This window comes from Anas acuta, chromosome 23 (genome assembly GCF_963932015.1).
Source record: "Anas acuta chromosome 23, bAnaAcu1.1, whole genome shotgun sequence".
NCBI classification, from domain to species: domain Eukaryota; kingdom Metazoa; phylum Chordata; class Aves; order Anseriformes; family Anatidae; genus Anas; species Anas acuta.
This window is the reverse complement of record NC_089001.1, coordinates 2,594,314-2,616,388: the sequence shown is the minus strand read 5'-3', so window position 1 is coordinate 2,616,388 and position 22,075 is coordinate 2,594,314. Positions and strand designations below refer to the sequence as shown.

Below are 22,075 nucleotides of genomic sequence, written 5' to 3'. Positions count from 1 at the left end.
TAATGCCGCGGTAGCTGTTAAAATACAGCTGCATCCACGTGTAGGTATAAATCTATCTGCATAAATATCTCTATAGATTTAGCTGTGTGACCGGGGGCATCTGTTGCACTTGGCCAAAACTCACAAGCAGGGGAACCAGAGAGCGTTCCCAGGTAAATCCACCGGCAGCTGTGCTGGGTTTTTGTTTTTGTTTTTGTTTTGTGTGTGTGTTTTTGTTTGGTTGGTTGGTTGTGGGTTTTTTTGTGCTTTTTTTTTTTTTTTTTTTTTTTTTTTGTGCCTGCAGACAACGCGTGTCACAGCCACGCACAGGCTTTGCTTTACACGTGCGTTGTCCCCATTCAGGAAGGCACTGGTGTGCTCCCCACACAACTTTATGCCATGAACAGACAGACAGACCAACACACAAGGTAGACAGACGGCCAGGAGCCTGCTGAGCAGGTGGGAGCAGGGACAGGGACAGGGATGAGGACACGGACAGGGATGGGAATAGGGACAGGGACAGATCCCCATCCCCCCACAGCAATGTGTCTTGCTGCGTCCCCTCCCCTTTTAATATCAGGCCAGGATTTGGGCCGGCAGATTTGCAAACACACTGAGCTGACAACTTTCTCTGAGGAGCAAATGAGTAAGAAAATGAATTAACAGGATGAAGCGGGGCCAGCGCCCAGGCTGTTAATGGAGGGAGCGCAGCCAGGGGCGTGTAAGCCGCTTGACTGGCCATTTCATCAGCTGAGATTGCTTCTCCGGGAGGGCTGGGGCTTTACTCAACAGTTGTGTATAGAGAGAGTGATAATTCTTTTTTAAAGAAGGTTCAAAACATTAAAGATGTGATACTTCAGGCAGATCGAGTCACAGCTTTAGCCTCTCCCCAGGGTTTGGCCCCGGGGGGCCAAAAGCAGAGGTGATAGCGCTCTGCCTGCAAAAAAGCCCCCCTGAAGGAAGGTAACCCCAGGAAGGGGGAACCTCTGCACTGCAATCCCCACTACCAGTGATTTTCATGTAACTGCTTTATGGCTTTTTACACCAGGAACTGGGTGCTGGGCACCTCCAGGTGGTGGTGGCAGGGTGGTCTCTTCATCCCACAAGCCTTTTACCTTTTTTTCTCCTTTTGGCCTATTTTTACAGGTCCCCATGGTGACAGGTGCCCAGCAGCAGGGCACCTGCACCCCCAAATCCTCCCGGCAGCACCCTTGCTCTCCGGGGAGTAACCCCAGGATCACAGATTCACCCTTTTTCTCTCCTTGCAGACATACACACACAAGCAGGTGTTCCTCTGGGCTTTCATACACACACATGGTCCCGTTCACTGCCAAATTCACAGGTGCATCGGGACTCCAGAGAGACCCCTCAGGACACCCCTTAACCTGAGCAGGGTCCCCCTTTAGTAACATACACAAGTGCTGCACTTACACAAATGCCCATTGCCATTATTTGCACACTTAAGATCATTTGAAGATATTATGAGAAAAATTTCCAGAGGAAACAGAAATTTATTTGACTTAAGTCTTAGGGGGACATTTAAAAGGTTGGTGTAGCTGCACTGATGTTAGCTTTATTCCAGTGCCTTGCATTAGGGATAAATTTGGTGCGATTTAAAAATACATGCACTTACCTTCCTGTGGCTCTTGAAGAGGTAGGGTAGCTTGGGAGCCCAGCCTTTTCATGCCTTTCAAGACAAATCCACTCAAAAAGGAAGGGTTAAATTAAAAACAGACAGCCTTGCTACGATCAAAATGGGAGCCTGGCTGCGGGAAAGAGGTCTGAAGAGCTCGGTTTGAGTAGCCACACACACAGCGCGGAGAGAGGGCCTTTGAACACACCGTGTGGCTTAATGGAGAATGTTCCCTGTGTGATGCTTCAGGCAGGCATCCCACCCTGTGGCATGGGGTGCCTCTGCCTGGGGGCTCCCCGGGGGTGATGGTGTGGGGAAAAGCACTTTGGTGGCCCCAAAGGGGGAGCTTTCCCCATCCACACCCAGCCCGCCTGTGTCCTGGCCTCGCCATCACTGCAGGCCTCCAACACCCGCCTGGTGTGGGCCCGGCTGTGCCTCCTACGTGCTGACATTGAGTCCCTGAGGATTTTTAAAATCCAGGGGAAGAGACGTGGTGTGAGAGTGTAGTTATAGACCAGAGGCCTGCTCAGCACCCTGGTTCTAGTTTATGGTTATTTACCCATAAACAACATCACGGTAATTTCAGGGCTACAGGTCTGGGTTAGAAGCATAGGGAAGGGTGGAAGTGCTGCATGGGATCAGGGATTTTGTTCCTAAACCCAGAATTTTGCCTATGTACTGAAAATCTGCCTCATTATCTGATAATCCCGAATATTTTCTGATGACAGAGAACCTACATAAAGAGAATGAAAACACTGTCACCAACAGGTTAGGTCCCCCAGAGCAGTGACCCTTACTAGGAGCTAGAATCTGTTGGAACTGTTTAATTATCTGAAATCTGTATGCAACTTCATCAGCGTATTTGTACTACTCCAAAACACAGAAATTGGGAGGGAGATTTGGAAGTTTCCCAGGGACCTGCTTTCAATTAATCTTCTCTTCATTTGGTTCACATACCAATTCTTCCTCATCGTGTGTCCGACCCATGGGCATTGCTTACTCCCTCGAGGCAAAGGTGATTATTTCATCCACGACCATCTGTACTTTGGGATCTCCATTAATCCTTTGCTCTCAAAAAATCCATTCTCGATGCTGTTACCCCAGCTTTGCCGTTGCCTTTGACACATTAATGCTCATTTATTTCCTTTCAATTCAGGCTGTGTAACAATCATCTGCACAACTCAACGTTTTGATTCACCTTTTTGCACTAACGATTCAGAATCTCCCTTGTTTCCCTCGTCTCGTGGCATATGCACCTTGCACATCCTTGCTTTTAACCATCAGGGCAGGATAATCCTCCTTGTTCCTTTCTTATCCATTCAACCTTTATTTAACTCCCATTGTATTCCTACTGTTCTTTGTGTTTTTCCTCCGATTATTTGCCATACTCTTTCTGTAGCTCCAAATACCTCACAAAAACCTCGTATGCTTTTTCTACTTAAAGGAATACTTTGAATATATAATCCCAAGTCTGATCTCAGGCTGGCAAAAGTCAGGCATAACTTCTATAAAATTTAATGGAGCACATAAATCTAAATGACGCAGGTGCTTTGATTTTTTTTTTTTTTTCAATTCCATTCTTTAGTTTCCAACTTTAAAGTGTCTCATTCTGAAGTCTTAAAAAGCACACAAATGATGCACTTTGAGGTCAGAGAAAGCTATTATGGCCACCCAGCCTGACCTCCTGAATCACACAAGCCAGAGTTTCATCCAGTAACTCCCATATCAAACCATAAAAAACACCCGACCTAGGTAGCCAGTGGAATAAGAATACCGATTTTCTAACTCTTAAAGCTATGTTTGATCCATCTTGATGTATACACAGGAAATACTTGTATATAAATAGAGTGAATGAGCAGCTTTCTCTCTTCTCTACATCTCCAGCAAGCATCTCCACTCTTCTGTATTTATATTTTGACTAGTTCCATTGAAAATCTGGGACTATTTACAAACTCAGCACTAAGCTTTTTCAAATATGATTCAGCCTTCCGTTAAAAGATCAATCTCTTCTAGACACTAGATTTTACACATCACTTAGGGCAAGTCTCAATGTCCTGGCTTAGTTTTTCCTCCTGGTTTTGATGCACAAATTGTTAAATCATCTGATGATGAGACACAAGATGCACACAAATGCCATGCATTACATGCATCTCGCACACTACGTGTCACACGCACAGCGACAGTCGCAAACTGATGCTGCCTTAGCCAATCATTTTGCTAAAAGAAAAGAAATCAGGCTTTACTGAAAGATAATTAAACCTTTTTCTTTCATGTTTGCTCCAACCAGATTGCAAAACTAGTTGGACCTAGTTTACAAAAAAGATAACCTTTTTGATGATCAAAGGAAGAGATTGGTTCCATTACTTGCATTAGTCAGAGTTGTCTGTGCTGTGGCCTTCAGAATAAAGGGAGAAATGTACTTTAGAAAGATCTGAGTAACACACTTTACTCGAAACATTTTTGTATTATATTGCTTCTTGACTGTTTCAGCTTACTCTGTATCTGTGCACTTTATTTTAAGCACTCCAGAAGTGGATGACAGGTCTGGGGGAAAAAAAAAAGATAGAATCTAGTCAGTGTCCAGCAAATGCATCTTCAAATAATGCTTTAAAACTGGAAATTACATTTTGAAATGGCATTTTGTACATTTCCAAGGATGAGGTATTCAAATGGCGATATGATGTAATATAATATTATCTAATGTTAAAAAATCTTTCTCACATTTGTCAATGTTATTTTAAATTGGAAATACTAAAATGCTCTAGGTCATGAAACACGAAATGATGTGGAAAGGTGCATCATAATAAATTACTACAATAATTTTTGCATGATTTTTCCACACTTCAAAAAAGCATTCAATTTATTTAGTTTATTGGATTCAGTCCAGCTCTTCCTTGTTCATTTTAGTATTTTATTTTAATATGATTTCCTGCTAAAAAGAAATAAAAATAAAAAAGCTTGTACATCCTTCTCTAACTCTTCTTTGTCTGCTTACCACAGCAAGGTTTTAACGTATCAGCCAGTTCCAATGAAGTTAGTTGGACAATTAGCGGTCTCAAACATACACTTTTCCAAAATGTTTCATAAACAGGTGGCTGAATGGAGGAGAGTAACTTCGTTAGTGCAGTGTGAGCTTAATTTCTGAGGCCACAGCAGGCCACCAACCTCACTCTCTCCCAAAGGCTGACTGTCTGCCTCCTGGGGGTCTGTGGGCAGCAAAAGCAAACGCCCAAAATTTCATTCATCGGAGGCTACCACGAGGACAGCAGTAGGTGAGAGAAACCCACCTGGCTTAGAAGCTGGAAGTCGTTCTTAATGCTGAAAGAAATCAGGGATCACCCTCCAGCCATTTCCCCCTGCTCCCAAAGAAGCCATGGGATGGGCAATGGCAGCAGGGATGCTCTTGGCAAGGCACCTGAGCAAGCGAGGCCCCTCTAGGGGACACAGAGAGCCTGGCTAGGGATAGCCAGCAACAGGACAGAGTTTTAGCATCACCTTCAATCCTTTCTTAGGGCTGATAAGGGCTTCTACAGGAGGAACAGTAACTTTCTGGGAAATTGAACCAGAATTGCAGCACCACAGTTGCTTCTTTCATGCATGCTAAAGGATCCCTCAAATGGGCCAAAATCATTCTTGATAGCAAAAAAACTTGGGTATTACACACTTTTCAAGACTTCTCTGTTTTGGAAAAAAAAAATAATTAGAGAGTTAAATATTTTTTTTTAGAACAGGAGAAATGTTATGGAAAAATACACAGACTTAGAAACGTGCTATGATTGCTTATATATGGAAACGGTGAATTTGTTTTTTTTTCTGTTCTTGAATTAGCTTTCACTCGGCTAGTAATGAGCTATGGGGTTTCCTTTTCCATTAATATGTTATCTGCTCTTCAAAGCTAATGTTAGAAATTATCAGTACAATGTAATCACAAGATTCACCGATGCAAAGAAAGTATTCGTTCTCTGCCAAAAATCTGCTTTTGTTTTCTGTTGACTTCAGTGGGATCAAGACCTGGCATTCATCAGCCTACAGCCGTCTTCGCAAATTAGTTTGCCATTTGTTATTACACATGGAAAATTAAACCTAGAAGTCCAACAGGTCAAGAGCCATAAGCTTGAATGAAGGAAAACAGCAGCACAATTATGGGAAACAACATATCATACAAAATGTCCTCAGAGCTAAGGGGGGATTTTAGAATGTTATAAGCTCGAGCATCTTTCTGACGAGGTCCCAAATACGATAGGGGTGCAGGCACACATTTGCGTGCTTGTCCGTGCATTTCTGTCCAACTGAGATCAGTACTTGAGTTTCAAAATAAGTGCAAAAAGGAGAATTTTCCAGTTTGTGTCCTCTGGCAAATGCAATTTCCCTCCCAACACACATTAAATTCATTTAGCCTAGTGCATTTTTAATAGACATTATTCATCTATTACCTTAATGAGCTTGTGGTGAAAGCATATTGCCTCCCAATTTTAACAAAAGCAGTCTAATATTGCTGCAGCTTTTTCCCCTTTTGCCTTCTAAGGCAGAAGCATGGAGGGGGGAAGAAAAAAAGCTATAGAGACAGATAAGGTTTTTATTCTGTGTCACAACACTACATTAAGAATAAAACCTTCCACTTAAACACTTAAATGAAAACATCAAGAAACTAATTTACCATTTGTAACCACATGATTTAAGTAGGAGCAGCTTTAATTTTCTTCCCATTTTCCTCATATTCAATGTGAGCCCACATTAGATTTCACTGGCTCAAATCACAACACTTAAAGCCACTTTCATTTTCTTTTTGATTAAATAATTGAAATTCCTGTCACTGCCTGCACTTTACTAGCACACAAATTTTATGTGTAAAGATAAATACTCTCTTTCTCCTTTCCCTGCCTGTGGGCTTTTTTTTTTTTTTTTTTTTCAGTTTAATCTTAAAAGCAGGCAAGGTTTAGTTTATTGATGGTTCCACAAAATGGATCAGTACTCCATTCACCTATTTCGTGGAATTATACCGCTCCCATTAAGTGATTGTTTGGAGAAATTATGGAAAGCCATCTTCTCTAATTTAGCTGTCATCGTTGTTAGGTTATTGCTATCCAATCCTAAAAGGGCAGGAAGCAGAGTTACTCGTGTGCTCTTCCCTCTCCCACATGCGCATCCATTAATGCCCGAAGCCTTGATTTTTATTTAAGTATTTGTTTCAATTAGGGTAACAAGTTTTCTTAATGTTCCCTGATAAGTGACTCTGACAAAATCCTAGGCGCTGCCTTGCCACTCGGCTCGCTCACCCTGCAGCTCCCGCTGCCTGCGATCAGAGGGGTTTGAACGTGGTTTTGGCACGAGCTCAGGCACCTACTTCCTTTATCTAAATGTCAAAGGATTGTGCAAATCTCGACGTACCACCCCATAGCAGGTCTGGGGACGCAAAGAGGAGACAGAACCCAGCTGGGGCCACACCAGGACCTCGCAGTTTGAGCCTGCGGCCCTACAGCATCACTGTTGACTGCCCAGGGGTACAGGCATAAATCCATCCAGAACCAGCTCCCTGAAGAGACACCCAGAAGAGGCACCACAGAGCGCAGAGGCACTCGCAGCATCACACAGGAGAGGAGGCTACCAGGAGGGGTCAGGAGGAGAGGGAAGATTTCTTCCTTCCACAGCAGCAAAAATAAGAAGGGCAACGTGCGTTGCCTCCAGAGTAAGCTTTTTACTGCCAGGAAATAATAGAGAGCATGGGCAGACACGGCCCGACATGGAAACAGGCTTTGGGGACGTGCCTGCTCTCAGCCAGCACAACTGGAGCTCCGGAGGCAGACACCGCCGAGCACAAGGGAGCCTTGCACACCAAGAGGGAGGTTTGGGCCTTGCTCTAAGTCAAGCCAGATTATAAAACTGTTAAATTTAGGGTGATAAAACCACCCAGATGCTAGTCCGGTCATACAAACAGCTCTGCCTTAAGACATGCCAGCAGCAACACACCTATTTTCTTAAAAGGAAAAGTCAGGATATTTTTACAATTCCTATAGCAGTATCTTACTTCTGACCTCATACCCTGACCAAAGAACCAATGGCTTCAAATTTTGGATGAAGACCTTTGAGAAAGACCTATGAGCTTCAAAGGGTGTGGGGGCTTCCTATCTGTATCTCCCAGCCTCACAAAGATGCTGTCTGCCAGTATCAACCCACCAAGCTTGCCTCATCAGGCAAAAAGAGGCAAATTTTATTTTCATGTAGCGTGTCAACCTCCTTCCAAACAATTTAGAAGCCTTCCTGGTATTCTTGAATATACATTTTCAAATAAATTATAAAGCAAAAAAAAAGAATTTCGGAAGAAAATTTGCCACCAGCACTTGCAAGTAAGTTAGGTCCAGAAGTTAGGGACCTTTCTGTGACGAAGGTCAGCCACAGCTTTTGATTCTGAAAGGAGAACCAAGAAACAGAAGAAAAACATCTTTGTTCCTGCCCCTGCGTTTCCTCTAACTATTCACCCTAGAGGACATTGTTACCATATAATAACTGGGCATGTCAGAACCAATTAGGCAACTAATAATAAAGCAGATGCTGCTATTGTGAAGACGATGCAGTGAAAGTATGGGTATAGGAAGGCCCTTGGTGCAGCTCGGGCTAAGCAGATATGATGCTAATTGAATTCTTGCTGGCAATTTTTCACCCCTAAATGAACAAGAAAGAGAGGAATCTTGGAGTCTCATCTGTTTGGCTTGTGAACAGGAAAATGTTTTCAAGCCCAGCAAATGAGCAACCTAATCCACAGGGATGCTAGCAGGAGGGGTTTCTTTAAAAACTGCAATGTCCCTAAATCCCAGAGTCTTGAATACGGATTGTGCCCTGCTCCCAAAGAGGAGCAGGAGCCAGGGACTTGGTTATTTTGCTTAAGGAAACTGAGCAGGGCTCTACTTTTTCCTTGCTTAGAGGCTGGAGATCCCACATGAGGGAGTGAGAGGGCTTTTCACCATGCTTGCACGGGGCACTCCCAGGGCTTTTATGAGGCTCCGATGGCACCAATAGTTCAAATACAATCAGAAGAAGGACTTTAATTCGGGTCCCTCGGCACCCGAATCAAAAACTACCACTCTCCATGCCCCTGTACTGCTACCCTACACCCAGAATCCTGCCTCCTGCCGCGTTTTGTCCCCATTTTCTCCCCAAGTCTGCTGGGAAAAGGGACACCCAGCTCGGAGCCTGGCCGTCAGCTGCCCCCAAAGTGGACTGGAGTCCCCCAAGTCCAGGGAGACCTTTCCTGGAGGTTTGGGTGCCAGTTTGTGAATTAAGCCTTACCAAACCAAAGGCTCCCAGGTTTTAACATGGGCTGAAACCCAAATTCCAGGGTTAAACCTGCCAGGGGGTATTTTTTTTGGCAAATATCCTTGCTTTTGTTGCTCCTGCCACAAAAGAAGTGATTTCTCCACCTCACAGTTATCAACAAGCAATTAAGTCTCTTCCAGTAACCCTACGCTGAGAAGGGCTTTTAAATTAAAATATTTTCCATTCGATTTTGTTAGCTGCTAAATGAAGATAGGGAGAAACAGGCTAATTACAGCTATCCTAATTAAGCTCCTACAATAACCCATAATTACAGCATATTTATCACCTTTGTGTCGGACACTTTAACCTGTTGTGGTTTGTAATCAGCATGTCTGCGTTGGGGGCTGGAGGCTGATGTCTTCTCTCCCCTGGCAGGGCGAAATTTTTGATTGAAAGCGCGGAAACGAACTCTCTGCTCGTGAAACTGTAATTAGGGTAATTTGGGAGGCTGCATCGTCAGCAGCAAGGCCAGGTTAGGAAGCTGGGCTGGGTGGTGGGCGCGCTGGGTGACCCTACAAAAAAACGTGGCCTGGTCGGGGGTGAGAGGAGGTGCAATGGGACCAGCACCAGCCTCCAGCTGAGCCTCGGTTTCCCCAGGTGATGAAAAGTGATGGGCAGGGAGATGGGGCACCCACAGCCTGCCCAGGGAAGGGAAAAAGGAAAAGGAAAGGTAAAAGGGGAAAGGGAAGGGCCATGCTGCCAGATTCTGCCTCACTGTAGGTGGAGGATGGCCAAGCCCTGTGCTGCGACCCTTCTCTTTCTCCCCTCTGCCTCTTGCTCTCCCCCCCAGGAGCCAGGCTGCTTCTGGGCTCTTTCTGCCCAATTTTAGGGGGCTATGGGGATGGGGACCCATCCCAGGGGCATGGGGCAACAAAAACCACCCAAGAAAAAAAGCCAAGACAAATGAGGGGTGCAGTCCTGGCACCGAACAACTCTGCCTTCATGGAAATACTCAGAGGAAGGCAAAAAGAAATTTGTTAAATCACACCTAAATCGTGTTCTGAAATAAAGGGCACCCGGCGCTGCCCACACTTATGAGGCCATTCAGAGCTGATTTATCGCTTGAGACCACAGAGACAAAATCAAGCCATTACAACCTTTTAAAAGCTTTCTTGCAACAAACTAAAAATATCCATTGCTGACAGATGCAGGCTGTCAATAAGGAATTTAAGAACTCAGTATGAAGAGTGGAAAGAGTGCAAAGTCTTGATAAACATCTCAAATTGGGTCTTACTCAGTGGGAAACAAGTAGTTTATATTGGTAATTGTAAAGGGCATTTTACATTGAGTCAATTAAATGAAAATCTTTTAAACCCTTTTTAAAAAGAGACCTTTTTAAGTTAACAGGTGATTTTAATTGGAACCATGGGACTTGCATCACAGGAGGTGGGTTGGGTCTTTTTGTTGAGGATTTTTTTTGGAAGCATTAAATATAGGGGAAAATCGATACACTTCCATCAGCATCTGAACTCCTAGAGTCTTGCAAGTTGAATAGTGAAACTAAGCAAGAATCACGGTTTGCTCCGGTTTTGCCAGGGGGGGTTGTAGCAATTAAACACGTTTCCATCATGACTCCTTAGTTGTGAAAGATGCAGGAGAATTTCCTAATACCCTAAGTTATATCCTAATATATCCTTATATCCTAAGTTATATCCTAAGTTGTTGTTAGTCAGAATCTTTGCCATAATCTGCTGTAAAATAGGATACATTTTCAGAGATGATTTACCTTCAGAGAAGATGTCAAACATCCCAGCTGACAGGATCAACAGCAGGAATTGCATTTATTTCACATATTTCACATTGTAATTCCTTTTCTTCCTTCTTCACAACCACAAAGCCTGCTCTGTAAAAGAGACCAACTTGAGCAAAACCCTTCCCTCCAAAGCAAATGCCACCTCCAGCGATCGCCTGCTGAATTCCTGTGGTTTCCATTGCCCTGTATTTCACAAAATCAAGCTACAAAACCCCCAGGACCAGGCAAGGCAGCAACACGTGTTCCCTGGGTGAAGATGTGGAGTTGCCCCTTGGCAGAGCCAGGGAGGAACCTGTTAATTGCATCAACCTGCGCCTCCCCGCCCCATGCAAATTGTCTCGGGGCTGCAGCCTTTGAGTCTCACCCCAAAAAGCCAAAGGGAAATGCCCCATGTAGCTAATAGGGGCAGGGAGCCCTGAGCTTGCAGGATGCTCGGGGCAGGTTTGCAGCCTGGCAGGGAAAAAGGTTGGCAAAAAAGGCAGCAAATGCAGCAAGCAACCTGATGGCAGATTTCTTGAAAATAGTTGCATGAAAACTCATCTTTTTGACAAAAACAACAAAGCCTTTGATGGCGTTCCCTTTTGCTAGCTCTAAACAGCTGCTGCCTGGGAATTTGAACGTGTCCATTAAGGAGCTGGTACCGGAGGCTGCCCAGTGGGTGCGGTATGGGGGCAGAAAGCTGCTCCTGCAGCTGGGCAAGGGCCTGCTGGAGAACCCCCTGCCCCTCTGCTGGTCCCAAGGAACTTGTGCTTGCTGCTGGTGTTGGGTGGAAGAAAAATGCCAGAGGGAAATCAAGAAGTTGCCCAGGGGAGTGTATGGAAGGAGGGAGCAAAGGCAGCTCGGGGTGTTTTGTTGTGCTCTTTTCAAGAGACGAGGGGTTCCCAAAAGCAGCCCCGGAGGTGTGCCCGGTGTTACCCCTCACAGCTGAGGTGTGCAGCCCCTAGAAGAAATGTTTGGGCCTCCTGGGTCTGGAAAAAGCCTGGAGCAGTGGCCAGGCTGAGTGGGGGGCACCCTGAGCTCCCTGCTGTCCCCTCTCTCCCTCCCCAAACCTTAGGATGGAGTCAGGAGGCCAAGAAGGCTGAAGAAGTCAGGCATCACCACGAGTTTATGGACTTTTCAGAAGTGGTCAGGTCCTGGGAAATGTGAAAGCCCCCTGACAAGTGTCAAAAGAGCAAATATCTCCTGCCATGGAGCTGCAGCCTCTTACAAACAGCCAGAAGAAGTCAGAGAGAGATTTAGAGGGGGCCAAAAGCCTCCAAGTGACCGCCGGGGGTGGTTTTGTAGCTGCTGCCCTTCCACAGCCTTGCAGTGAGTTGCACACACCTTGTTCCCAAAAAGCCAGCGGGTGGAGAAACTGAGGCATGGCCACATGGGAGAAGCTGGGCAGCAGCCTCCCTTGGCACCTCTCTCTGTGGAATTGGTGTGCTTCTGCCCGGTGTGAAGTTACGGAGCGGGAGATCCAATCTCCAGCACGCCTCCAGCCCTGCTCCAGTCCTATCCGAAAGGGTAAGTGTTCTGCATCTTCTTCCGTGCCTGCAACAATCTAGACAAATAGGCTTTTAAATTAAGCAGTGATTTGGAATATAAGTGAGTGCATTTAAGCTGCTAAGAGATGGAAAGATCCTAATGGCTGAAATATTTGTCATATCACAAATAAACTGGCTGTATCGGGAGCTACTAATATAACTAATTTTTACCAAATCCTTCACTGCTCTGTGATAGAAAATGAGGTCAGCACAGGTTGAGGCAACATAAAATGAGCAGCTGCTGGAAGGCAGCACAGAATACTGATAAAGGACTCTGCACAAACTGTATCGCCCGCAGAAAAAAGGAATCAGTTTGTTCAAATTAAGATATAGCTTTTCCAGAGCATCCAGGGTTTTAATGAAAAGGTGCCAATGAACACAGGCTCTCAATGGATCCTGAATACAAATGCATGCCGAGGTGCTGCCTCAGAGCCTCCCTATCCCCCGAGACCCCATTTCCCCCAGTTTTTCCACATTTTTAACGGTGAGGGCTGCGTGACTTTGAAGGCACTTGGGCATGGGAGAGGGCAGAAGCAGTGATGGGAAGCCCTGGGACGTTTACAGCTCCTTGGATTCCTGCAGAGCTTTCCAGCTATGGGATTCAGACCCTCCCCAGAACCACCTGGTCCCTTGGGTGCCCGCAGAAGGACAGGAGGTGTCCCTGGCTGCCACTGGCCAAGTAGGGTGCAGCCGTACTGTGGTTACATGAGAAAAACGGCATCATTGTTCTCATTGTCCTAAAAAGAACCTGGAGCTTTGAACAAAGGGAGGATTTCGATCTTAAGAATTAGCCCTTTCCATCCCTAAACCTCAGGTGAAAAGCACGTAGGTCCATTTTAGCAATGGTGAAACCAAGGCATGGGGACACGGAGGCACAGAACGCCCCCCAGAAGGGCAGAGACTGAGACTGATCGTGCTCCTTCCCTCCCCATCAGCAAATTGTGTGACTCCACCGTGGCACCTGCAGCTCAGGGAGGGGATCGGGCTGCCCGTGCTGGCATGGGGTCCCTCAACTTGCTGCCATCCCACCCATAACCCCCCTCCCAGGGCTCCCAGTCTGGTGTCGGGAGAGCGGCTCTGCTGGGATCGATGCACTGAGAGCCACGGCGGGGGAACGGGGACCACTTGGGAGCCTCAGACAATTTAAGAAAAATGAGATCAACATGGATTAACAATAAAACTCCGAGCGCGCCGCAGTTCCTAAATGGAACGGGAGAAGGGTTCATATTTGATAACCATTAAATGGTTTAATGAAATAATTATAACTCAGACTCCTGAGCCCAGCCACAATCAATACCTATGAGCTCTAAGCAACAGCATGAGCCAAGTTCTGCCATTTTCACAGTGCTCCCCAGCAGGCAGAGTGTGTGACTATAAATGCGATTGACAGTAAAGTTGCATTAAAACATCCCCATCAAGGGCAATAATAGATTAAAGGCTACTGAGGCGCTGCAGTTGGCTGGTCAATATGCTTTATTTTCTGCATCACCCCCAATTTTGCCACCCTCCCGCATACTATTAGTGCGAGTCGATTTGCTGTCAATGACCAGCCCTGGCAAAAGATGCATTAATGCACGCTCACAAAAGAAGTGCGCATGGCATTATCACTTCACTCGCTTTCAAATTACAGCCTAATGCTGTCTCCAGGCAGCTTGTGACACGTTAACACTATGTGCGATTTGTTGGGATGGGGCTAAATATTTCATGTCTAAAGATTTCATCAGAGATTTGATGACAGAAATAAACTACCGCCCGCTGGGAAATCATTCCGAATAATAGAATTAAGCATTGCCGGAAAAGCAACAGGAAAGGAACGATGCTGGCGTGGGGTGGTAGAAGAAGAGCTGCAGGGAGGGCAGCTAATTAAAGGCAGTGTTATTAATAAATCCAGTGAAGGGGCAGAGACTCCCAACCAGATGTCTGTACCTTGCTCCGGACACCAGGTTTGGCTGCTCAGTTGTTGCTTTGGCGTGCCAAGGAACCTGACACGATACACGAGACACAGGAGGACGTGCCCAGAGCTTTGCTTTATTTCCTGCTGGGTCTGGTAAAAGAGACCCGGGTGCTCCCAGCCCTCGAGCCCAGGCAAATGCTGGCCCAAGGATCCAAGAGCCCACGTTCGGCACTGACTTAGGTGCACATCTCGAAGGCAGCAAACCCATTAATCCTCGCTTGCTCGAGGCCCCAGGACCTCTGCATTGACTGCCTCCTCCAGCAAGCGCTCCTGCCTTTCAGCCTGAACAAAACAGCCACGGAGTCAATCGTGCGATGAACAAACAGGCACTTGACCAAGGAGAGGAGACAAGTACTGAGGCTCGGCGCTGAGCTGCTGCTTGGTCTCCTGGTGTAGCTGCGGTTTGCTTTTGCAGCAGGCCCACCTACAGCGGCAATTTCAAGTCAGAGCTCTGGTTTGTGCCCACCCCTCACACCCAGCACCAAACACTCAGCTCCCCCACGGCTTAAAAACTTAGGTTTAATTGCAAAACCTGCGAGCGTTTAACCCCAATAAACAGTCTTTTAATAGTGCTTTCTCCTTCAAGAAACTGTGAAAGCTTCTTCAGATCTCCCTTTCTTTGCATTTTGCAGCATGTGTAGGAAATAAGCTGAGCCTGGCTCCCACAGCATGAGACACTTGGGAAAGGAGAGATCTCATTTACCCTGCTGAGTGCACCCAGCAGCGCCCAAGCAGACCTCAGAGCCTGCAAAACCAAAATTCTTCCACCAATTCCTGTCCCGTGAGCTGGCTGTGCAGCGTGCTTGTGTTACCCGCAAGAAGAATTGAGATTTCCTCCTCCTCAGCAGAGCCAAATTCAGCCTCTGTTGCTGAAGTACCAAGTAAAAACCTTCCCTTCTGCCTATTTACCAGGAGATTTTAAAAGCATTTTGCGGGATTTCATTTAGTCCCCCTGGAAAGCTGGTGATTTTTGGAGGTTTTGCAGGCATCTGCTGACATCTGGTGGCTTAAACCCAGCAAGGCACCCGGGGTAACCAGGCTCACTGCGCCCTCCCCACCTGCTCTTCATGCAAACCCTAATTAATCCCCACCTAAAATGTGTCCAGGTGATGGAGTTTCACGCTAATCAGAGAGCTCTGTGCTCTTCCCTCCTATTTTGTGGGCGAGGTTAATTAGTATATCAATTACTCCTCAATTATTATTAGATTTTAATTGCCTACCGATTATTTTTAAGGACTGCAGGTGCGCCCCAATGAGAATTGCCACTCCTCGGAGCAAACTTCACCTGGAGCAGCGCCGCTGGCACTGAGAGCAGGAAAATGAGCGTGAGGTGTGGCAGCAGAGCTGACAGGGACATCAGGGCCAACACCCAGATACCGCAGCGCCTTCCTTGTGTATTATCAGCATCAGCCTCCCTTTTGCTAGCCTGCCAAGCCCGAAAGGGATCAGAAATGCGAAGAGGAAGATGCCTGCTCTGACCCATGGAGCCTCGTGCCTTTTAGAAGGGGAAGAGGAGCGTTGTCACTCAAGAACCTAGTTAAAAGATCATCAGTATTGAAGGGTACAGCCCTGAACCCCACCAGTTATCCGAGGATGCACAATAAAACCAGTCTAGAAGTAACTGACTTCAGCTTTCCTTATCCCGCTCTTTGAGTCACCCCCGGCCCTGATCTGACTCATGGAGGCAGCACAAAGCCACCTCCCCAGCCCAGCCGCCACTTCTCTAAATGATAAACAGCCCCACAACTTCCCCTAAAGGAGGGGGGGTTGGGGAGCTTTGAGCTGAGAAATGCTTCAAAAATCAGATTTTATTGTTTTTTTTTTGTTTGTTTGTTTGTTTTTTAACTATAAAGAAAGACTTTTGCTACTGTGGGTTGGGTATAATTCTCAAAATAGTTCTCTTAAAATGCTGCCAGACTTTCTGTGAGCTTGTTCAGGTTGTCAACCCTTCCTACTAGAGGCTTTTTGTCTTGCAGCCATCACACAAACCCCCACAAAGGTGAGTTGTCTCCTCAGGTAGTGTAGCACCACACAACACCCACTTCTACACCTACCCCACCCAGCTCCAGCCCACCTGTGGCCATCTACCACTCATTTCAGGCTGGCCACTCCTTTTCACAGCCAGATGAAAAACTGAACCAGAAAATGTGATACTTATTTCACCTACAGTTTTAGGATGGTGCAGCTCCATAACCTTTGAAGATACAGGAAACTCACGCTTTCCTATAGCTCATGGGGCTTTGTACCAGCCTTGAACTTGGGAAAGAACATCAGCACTACCACTTTTGTCTAGTTTCTAACTCACTCTGGAGCCACAGAAGTGGTTTATGTAAGTCTTTGAACCTTTTTTTTTTTAAACACTCTTACACCTCAAGCTAGTTGCATGCATAAACTGACCAACTTTATTCCCCCAGCTGTTTTGCCACCCACAGCAGTATGAAAGAATTCAGAGAAGCCTTGTGATGCCCATTAAATAGTTTTTATTCCTTAGGACATGAATTGCATTTCCACTTGTTTACAGTACTGTAAAGTGCAATGGTATTAATCTCCGCTCCTGTGCACATGTTCAAGTATTTAAAATGCCCAGAAAATTTATTTCATTTTTACAGCAGCTCAGTTATGGAGTTGTTATCTGGCAATACACCCAGATGTGCCTACAGGTTTGGGTCCTTCACTCTGACCCCCAGGCAGGGGCTCTCCAACACTAACTGCTAGTGGAATGCACTTCCCAGCATCTTTAATCCACCTCCTCGATGGTTGGTCCAGAAGAAGCCCCACCAGATGGAGGAGCTCCACCACCAGGGAAGCCCCCAGGCATTCCTCCGGGCATCCCTCCTGCGCTCTGGTACAGCTTGGTGATGATGGGGTTGCACACCTTCTCCAGCTCCTTCTGCTGGTGCTCAAACTCCTCCTTCTCAGCCGTCTGAAAGAAAAAAGAAAACTCAGCACCTGCTGCTCTCACCATAAACTGGCATCCAGTGCCAGTTTAACAGTCCCATCTGAACAACAAGCTCAGCCTTCACACCTCCACCTGAACTTTGAGTAGGTGCCAGAGTATTTCTGCTTGAAGTCTAACTTTTAAGTTAGACATACTACAGAAGATCATTATTTGTCAACTAGCTAGGCTGAATGAGGAGGAAGAGAATGTTTATGCTCACTAGCTGTGGTCGCTCAGACATCCAAGGAAGGTACTTGGACTAACACGAGTCTTTCGACTTCTAGTGGAAACTACGAATGGCTTTGGAAAACACTTTCATCACTGCAACCACTAATTCTCCTCCACCTGAGCAGTCTTTGTAGCTAGCACTGACTTGAGCAGCACAACATACCTGGTTCTTGTCCAGCCAGTTGATGATTTCATTGCATTTGTCCAGGATTTTCTGTTTGTCCTCATCAGAGATCTTGCCCTGGAGCTTCTCATCTTCAACAGTAGCTTTCATGTTGAACGCATAGGACTCCAGGGAGTTCTTAGAGGACACTTTGTCACGCTGCTTCTCATCTTCTGCCTTGTATTTCTCTGCTTCCTGAACCATCCGCTCAATGTCTTCCTTGCTCAACCGGCCTGCAGAACACAAGAGACATTTCACATCATTTTTGGTGGAGAATTAACAACCTGCTGCATGTTTATGTTACAGCTTCTGCAGTTACCCAAGATAACTTGGTCATGTAGGCAGTATAAGAGAGCATGGATTTATCAGGTATCCGTATTGCACACCACTGCATGGGCTTTGAGATTTTTACAGCCCTGAAAATCAAGGGCTGTGTGCCTGACTTTACATTCAAGTTCTGATAAAGCTGGCAAGTGCATTAGTAGATTTTATAAAGGTCTGAAAGCTTTGGCATCACTGCAGGCAGCTTGCCAGCCTCCTACCCCAAGAAACATGTGGTCCCTACCTTTGTCATTTGTTATCGTGATCTTGTTCTCCTTGCCAGTGCTCTTATCCACAGCAGACACATTCAGGATGCCGTTGGCATCGATATCAAAGGTTACTTCAATCTGAGGTACACCTCTGGGAGCAGGGGGAATACCGGTCAGCTCGAACTTGCCCAGCAAGTTGTTGTCCTTGGTCATCGCACGTTCCCCTTCATACACCTAGGGGGAGAAGCAGCAGGTACATCAGATTTGTCCACATCGAGTTGTGATAGGAGCTTAGCCTGTGACTCGGTCGCTCAGACATCCAAGGAAGGTACTTGGACCAACATCAGTCTTTCGACTTCTGGTGGAAACTACGAATGGCTTTGGAATCACCTTCATCATTGCAACCATGTAAATAGTTAGTTGCCCTAACAAGTTAACTACCCGGAATTCTGACAGGGTTTTAGGAGTGAATGCACCTTGGGGTTGCTCGCCTACCTGGATCAGCACACCAGGCTGGTTGTCAGAGTACGTAGTGAACGTCTGTGTCTGCTTGGTGGGGATGGTGGTGTTCCGCTTGATCAGGACTGTCATGACACCTCCAGCGGTCTCAATACCAAGAGACAGGGGAGTCACATCCAGCAGGAGCAGATCCTGGACGTTCTCAGACTTGTCTCCAGACAGAATAGCAGCTTGAACAGCTGAGGAAAGAAAAAAAAAACATTAGGAGCCTTGGAACGGATGAGCCACATGCTGTAGTAATCCCCATAGCTCGCTCAGACATCCAAGGAAGGTTTTTGGCCATCATTAGTAGACTTCTGGTGGAAACTACGAATGGCTTTGGAACCTGATTCATCATTGCAAGTCAAAGTAACTCCTTACTGCTCTGAGAAGCAGCACCAACTCCAGCACATCTAGCACCCACACCACTACTGCTGAGACATTAGCTCATGCAGTGCCCAGTTTACTGGGAACCCCACCCCATTATGTCAGCATGGAGAACAGATTAAGTTGTGACAATTGATTACCTGCACCATAAGCTACAGCTTCATCGGGATTGATGCTCTTGTTCAGCTCTTTGCCATTGAAGAAATCCTGCAGGAGTTTCTGGATCTTTGGGATACGAGTGGAGCCACCGACCAGCACGATGTCGTGGATCTGAGATTTGTCTAGCTTGGCATCCCGCAGGGCCTTCTCTACGGGATCCAGGGTGCCACGGAACAGGTCGGCGTTCAGCTCTTCAAAGCGAGCTCTGGTGATGGATGTGTAGAAGTCAATGCCCTCATAGAGAGAATCTATTTCGATACTGGCCTGCGTGCTGGATGACAGGGTACGCTTCGCGCGTTCGCATGCAGTGCGAAGGCGACGAACTGCTCTCTTGTTCTCACTGATGTCTTTCTTGTGCTTGCGCTTGAACTCAGCGATGAAGTGGTTGACCATGCGGTTGTCAAAGTCTTCTCCACCCAGGTGAGTGTCACCTGCAGTGGATTTCACCTCAAAGATGCCATCTTCAATAGTCAGAATGGACACATCGAAGGTGCCACCTCCAAGGTCAAAGATAAGGACGTTCCTTTCAGCACCGACCTGAAAGAGAATTCATTTTTCACAATTTAACTTGTTTTCTACCACTAGGTTAGCAGGTTTAGTAGTTCCAGAGACCTGTCAGATCACAGCATACCTTCTTGTCCAGACCATAGGCTATAGCAGCTGCTGTCGGCTCATTGATAATTCGCAGCACATTGAGCCCTGCAATGGTTCCAGCATCTTTTGTGGCCTGGCGCTGGGAGTCGTTGAAATAGGCTGGTACAGTGACCACAGCATTAGTAACAGTCTAGGGGAAAAAAGTAAGCAAAAAAATTTAGTTTTTAGATGTTGATGACCTCATACCTCCAGAGCAATTTGTTAGATTTGGTTTAAGTTCTGTGCCTTACCTTCCCAAGATATGCTTCAGCAATTTCCTTCATTTTGGTTAAAACCATGGAAGAGATTTCTTCTGGGTAGAAGCTCTTTGTCTCTCCTTTGTATTCCACCTGCACTTTTGGTCTGCCAGCATCATTCACCACAGTAAAAGGCCAGTGCTTCATATCAGACTGGACAACAGAATCATCGAATCTACGCCCAATCAACCGTTTTGCATCTGGAAAAGTCAGTGGACCACATGGAAGAATTTAATTCACAGCACAGAAACATCAGTTTTATCCTAGAAAAACTGCATAAAAACCTCTAAAGCCATACTTTATCTGGAATTATGACCTTGCCAAAATCTGCAGCTAAGACTTCAAACTGCTTGCTGTGAGATGCAGACTTGTGTCAACCAACAAAGCAATGTTACAGCTGCCACACAGTAAGCCAAAATAGAGACTGTGAACCACCTGGTAACTCAGTCAAGGCCACTTAACACTGGTCACCAAAAAGCGGTCTGCAGAAAGGCAACTCTGACTTCAGAGCATGATATGAACTTGGCCATTCTTAACTCTGTTTTCGTATTCTGACTAAAACACAAGTTTTTAAGCTTAAGAGAAATCACCATCTTTGCTACAAATCAACAGCTAACATTGCCTATCACACGTGTAAGATCTCTACACACGAATCTTGCAGCCTTCTTACCGAAGACTGTGTTGGTTGGATTCATTGCAACTTGATTCTTTGCAGCATCGCCAATCAACCTCTCTGTGTCTGTGAAGGCGACATAGCTCGGCGTGGTCCGGTTCCCCTGGTCGTTGGCAATGATCTCCACCTTCCCATGTTGGAACACACCAACACAGGAGTAGGTGGTGCCAAGATCGATTCCGACAGCTGGTCCCTTCGACATCTTGTCTGGAAATATAGAACAAATTGGAAGGTATGATTAATTGCTTACATTACTCATCTGCACATTCTGCTGCCAATTTGAATAAAAATTCTTCAAAAATTGTTTATTTGAGGGTAAAAACTTTATTCTCATTTCCCTTTTTGTTAAGGTCTGTTGTTCAGCGCACGCGGCCGAGGCATTTAAAAGGCCCGGGTGCCGGCGCCCAGCCACGCGGTGCGGCCACATGGCCGCGGACTCCATTTCCCATCATGCCCCGCCCCGCGGGGATCACGTGGCCGCAGCCGCCATTTTGGGCGCGGGGAAGCGGCCCCTCCGCCGCGCGTGGGCCGAGCTTGGCAGCCCGCGGGGCCTGGCGCGGCCCCAGCCTCGCTGCGACGGGAACGCGGCTGGGGGGGGGGAGGGGAAACGGAGCCAGCGCAGAGCCCTCGGGGGCCGAGCGGCGAGCACGGCTCCTCCATTCCCCATGGGACCGCGGAGATCACCCCGGGTACCCGCACCCCCAATTCCCCAGCCCCGTTTAAATAAAACCGATACGGAGCCACCGCCAACAGCGGGCAGGGAAAGCGGAATCGAGCGAGCGCCGCTCTGCGGAGCCGCTTCCCCCCCCCAGAGCGGGTTCAGCCCGCAGCGGCCAGGCCCCGCTCCCCGCTCCTCGGCCACCCCAGCGCCCTGCTGCGTTCCCCACAAAGCGCTGCTCCCCCCCCGGCCACCCCCAAGCCCCTCAGAGCCCCCTTCGAGCCCCCGCCCCCGTTACCTGAGCGGCGCGGGCTGCAGCTGGCGCGCACGGGAACTGCGCTGCTGGCGAGCGGCTGCTGAATGAGAGCGCTCGGCGCCCGCCCCGCCGCCTTTATATACCCCCGCAGAACCTTCCAGAAGGGCCCGCCCCTTTTCTCGGCCTCAGCCAATCCGCTCGCGCGGCCCGCGGAGCCGTCCGCCAATGGAAGCCCGCCGGAACCCACGCCCTCCGTGACGTCAGCAGGAAGGGGGCGTGGCCGCCGGCCGGCCGGTATTCTCGAACCTTCATGCGCTTTCCCCCCGCCGCCCACCGCCCCGCTCCGCTCGGCCCCCGCCCGCTACGGAAAGGGGCGGGGCTCCCCGCGCGCGGGAGCCAATCAGAGCCCTCCAGCGGCCGCGCGCGGGTGGCGGCACCGGCTGGAGGGGCGCGCGAGGGCGCGAACGGCAGCCAATGGCAGCGCGGCGCCGCAGGCTCGTTTGCATTTTTCCCGCGCCCCGGGCTAGCAGCGGCCAATG

The 22,075-nt window shown here is 47.4% G+C and overlaps 1 protein-coding gene, 1 long non-coding RNA gene and 3 other non-coding genes across 10 annotated transcripts; all 5 read right to left on the bottom strand.

Moving 5' to 3' along the window:
* Nucleotides 1–2,376: 2,376 nt before the first annotated feature.
* On the bottom strand, nt 2,377–12,215 carry LOC137843797 (uncharacterized). Of its 6 annotated transcripts, XR_011089695.1 has the most exons (6): nt 10,650–10,947; nt 4,900–5,290; nt 4,608–4,707; nt 4,108–4,156; nt 3,940–4,007; nt 2,377–3,829 (listed from the first exon to the last, which is right to left on the bottom strand). It is a non-coding gene; the product is annotated as an uncharacterized lncRNA (long non-coding RNA). The 6 variants fall into 6 exon arrangements; XR_011089697.1 differs by adding an exon at nt 11,996–12,215 and having other exon boundaries at nt 2,377–4,156; nt 10,650–10,761; XR_011089693.1 differs by having other exon boundaries at nt 3,940–4,156.
* A 4,404-nt stretch (nt 12,216–16,619) lies between these two features.
* HSPA8 (heat shock protein family A (Hsp70) member 8) lies at nt 16,620–21,736 on the bottom strand. The gene is made up of 9 exons (XM_068659164.1): nt 21,579–21,736; nt 20,620–20,829; nt 19,944–20,149; nt 19,691–19,843; nt 19,041–19,596; nt 18,511–18,713; nt 18,051–18,249; nt 17,486–17,718; nt 16,620–17,079 (listed from the first exon to the last, which is right to left on the bottom strand). Exons 2-9 carry the CDS (start codon nt 20,822–20,824, stop codon nt 16,894–16,896), a joined length of 1,941 nt encoding a protein of 646 aa, XP_068515265.1. The 5' UTR covers nt 20,825–20,829; nt 21,579–21,736; the 3' UTR covers nt 16,620–16,893.
* LOC137843845 (small nucleolar RNA SNORD14) lies at nt 17,324–17,421 on the bottom strand. Its single transcript, XR_011089727.1, has one exon. It is a non-coding gene; the product is annotated as a small nucleolar RNA SNORD14 (small nucleolar RNA).
* On the bottom strand, nt 18,323–18,419 carry LOC137843844 (small nucleolar RNA SNORD14). The gene has a single exon (XR_011089726.1). It is a non-coding gene; the product is annotated as a small nucleolar RNA SNORD14 (small nucleolar RNA).
* On the bottom strand, nt 18,785–18,876 carry LOC137843843 (small nucleolar RNA SNORD14). Its single transcript, XR_011089725.1, has one exon. It is a non-coding gene; the product is annotated as a small nucleolar RNA SNORD14 (small nucleolar RNA).
* Nucleotides 21,737–22,075: the final 339 nt, after the last annotated feature.

Excerpts from the sequence above, each read along its gene's own strand:
- HSPA8 (XM_068659164.1), bottom strand. The coding sequence starts at position 20,824 with ATGTCGAAGGGACCAGCTGTCGGAATCGATCTTGGCACCACCTACTCC. Across the intron at positions 19,844-19,943 it reads CTGAAGCATATCTTGGGAAG|ACTGTTACTAATGCTGTGGT; the intron begins GTAAGGCACAGA and ends TTTTTCCCCTAG. Across the intron at positions 18,714-19,040 it reads AGCTGTAGCTTATGGTGCAG|CTGTTCAAGCTGCTATTCTG; the intron begins GTAATCAATTGT and ends TTCTTTCCTCAG.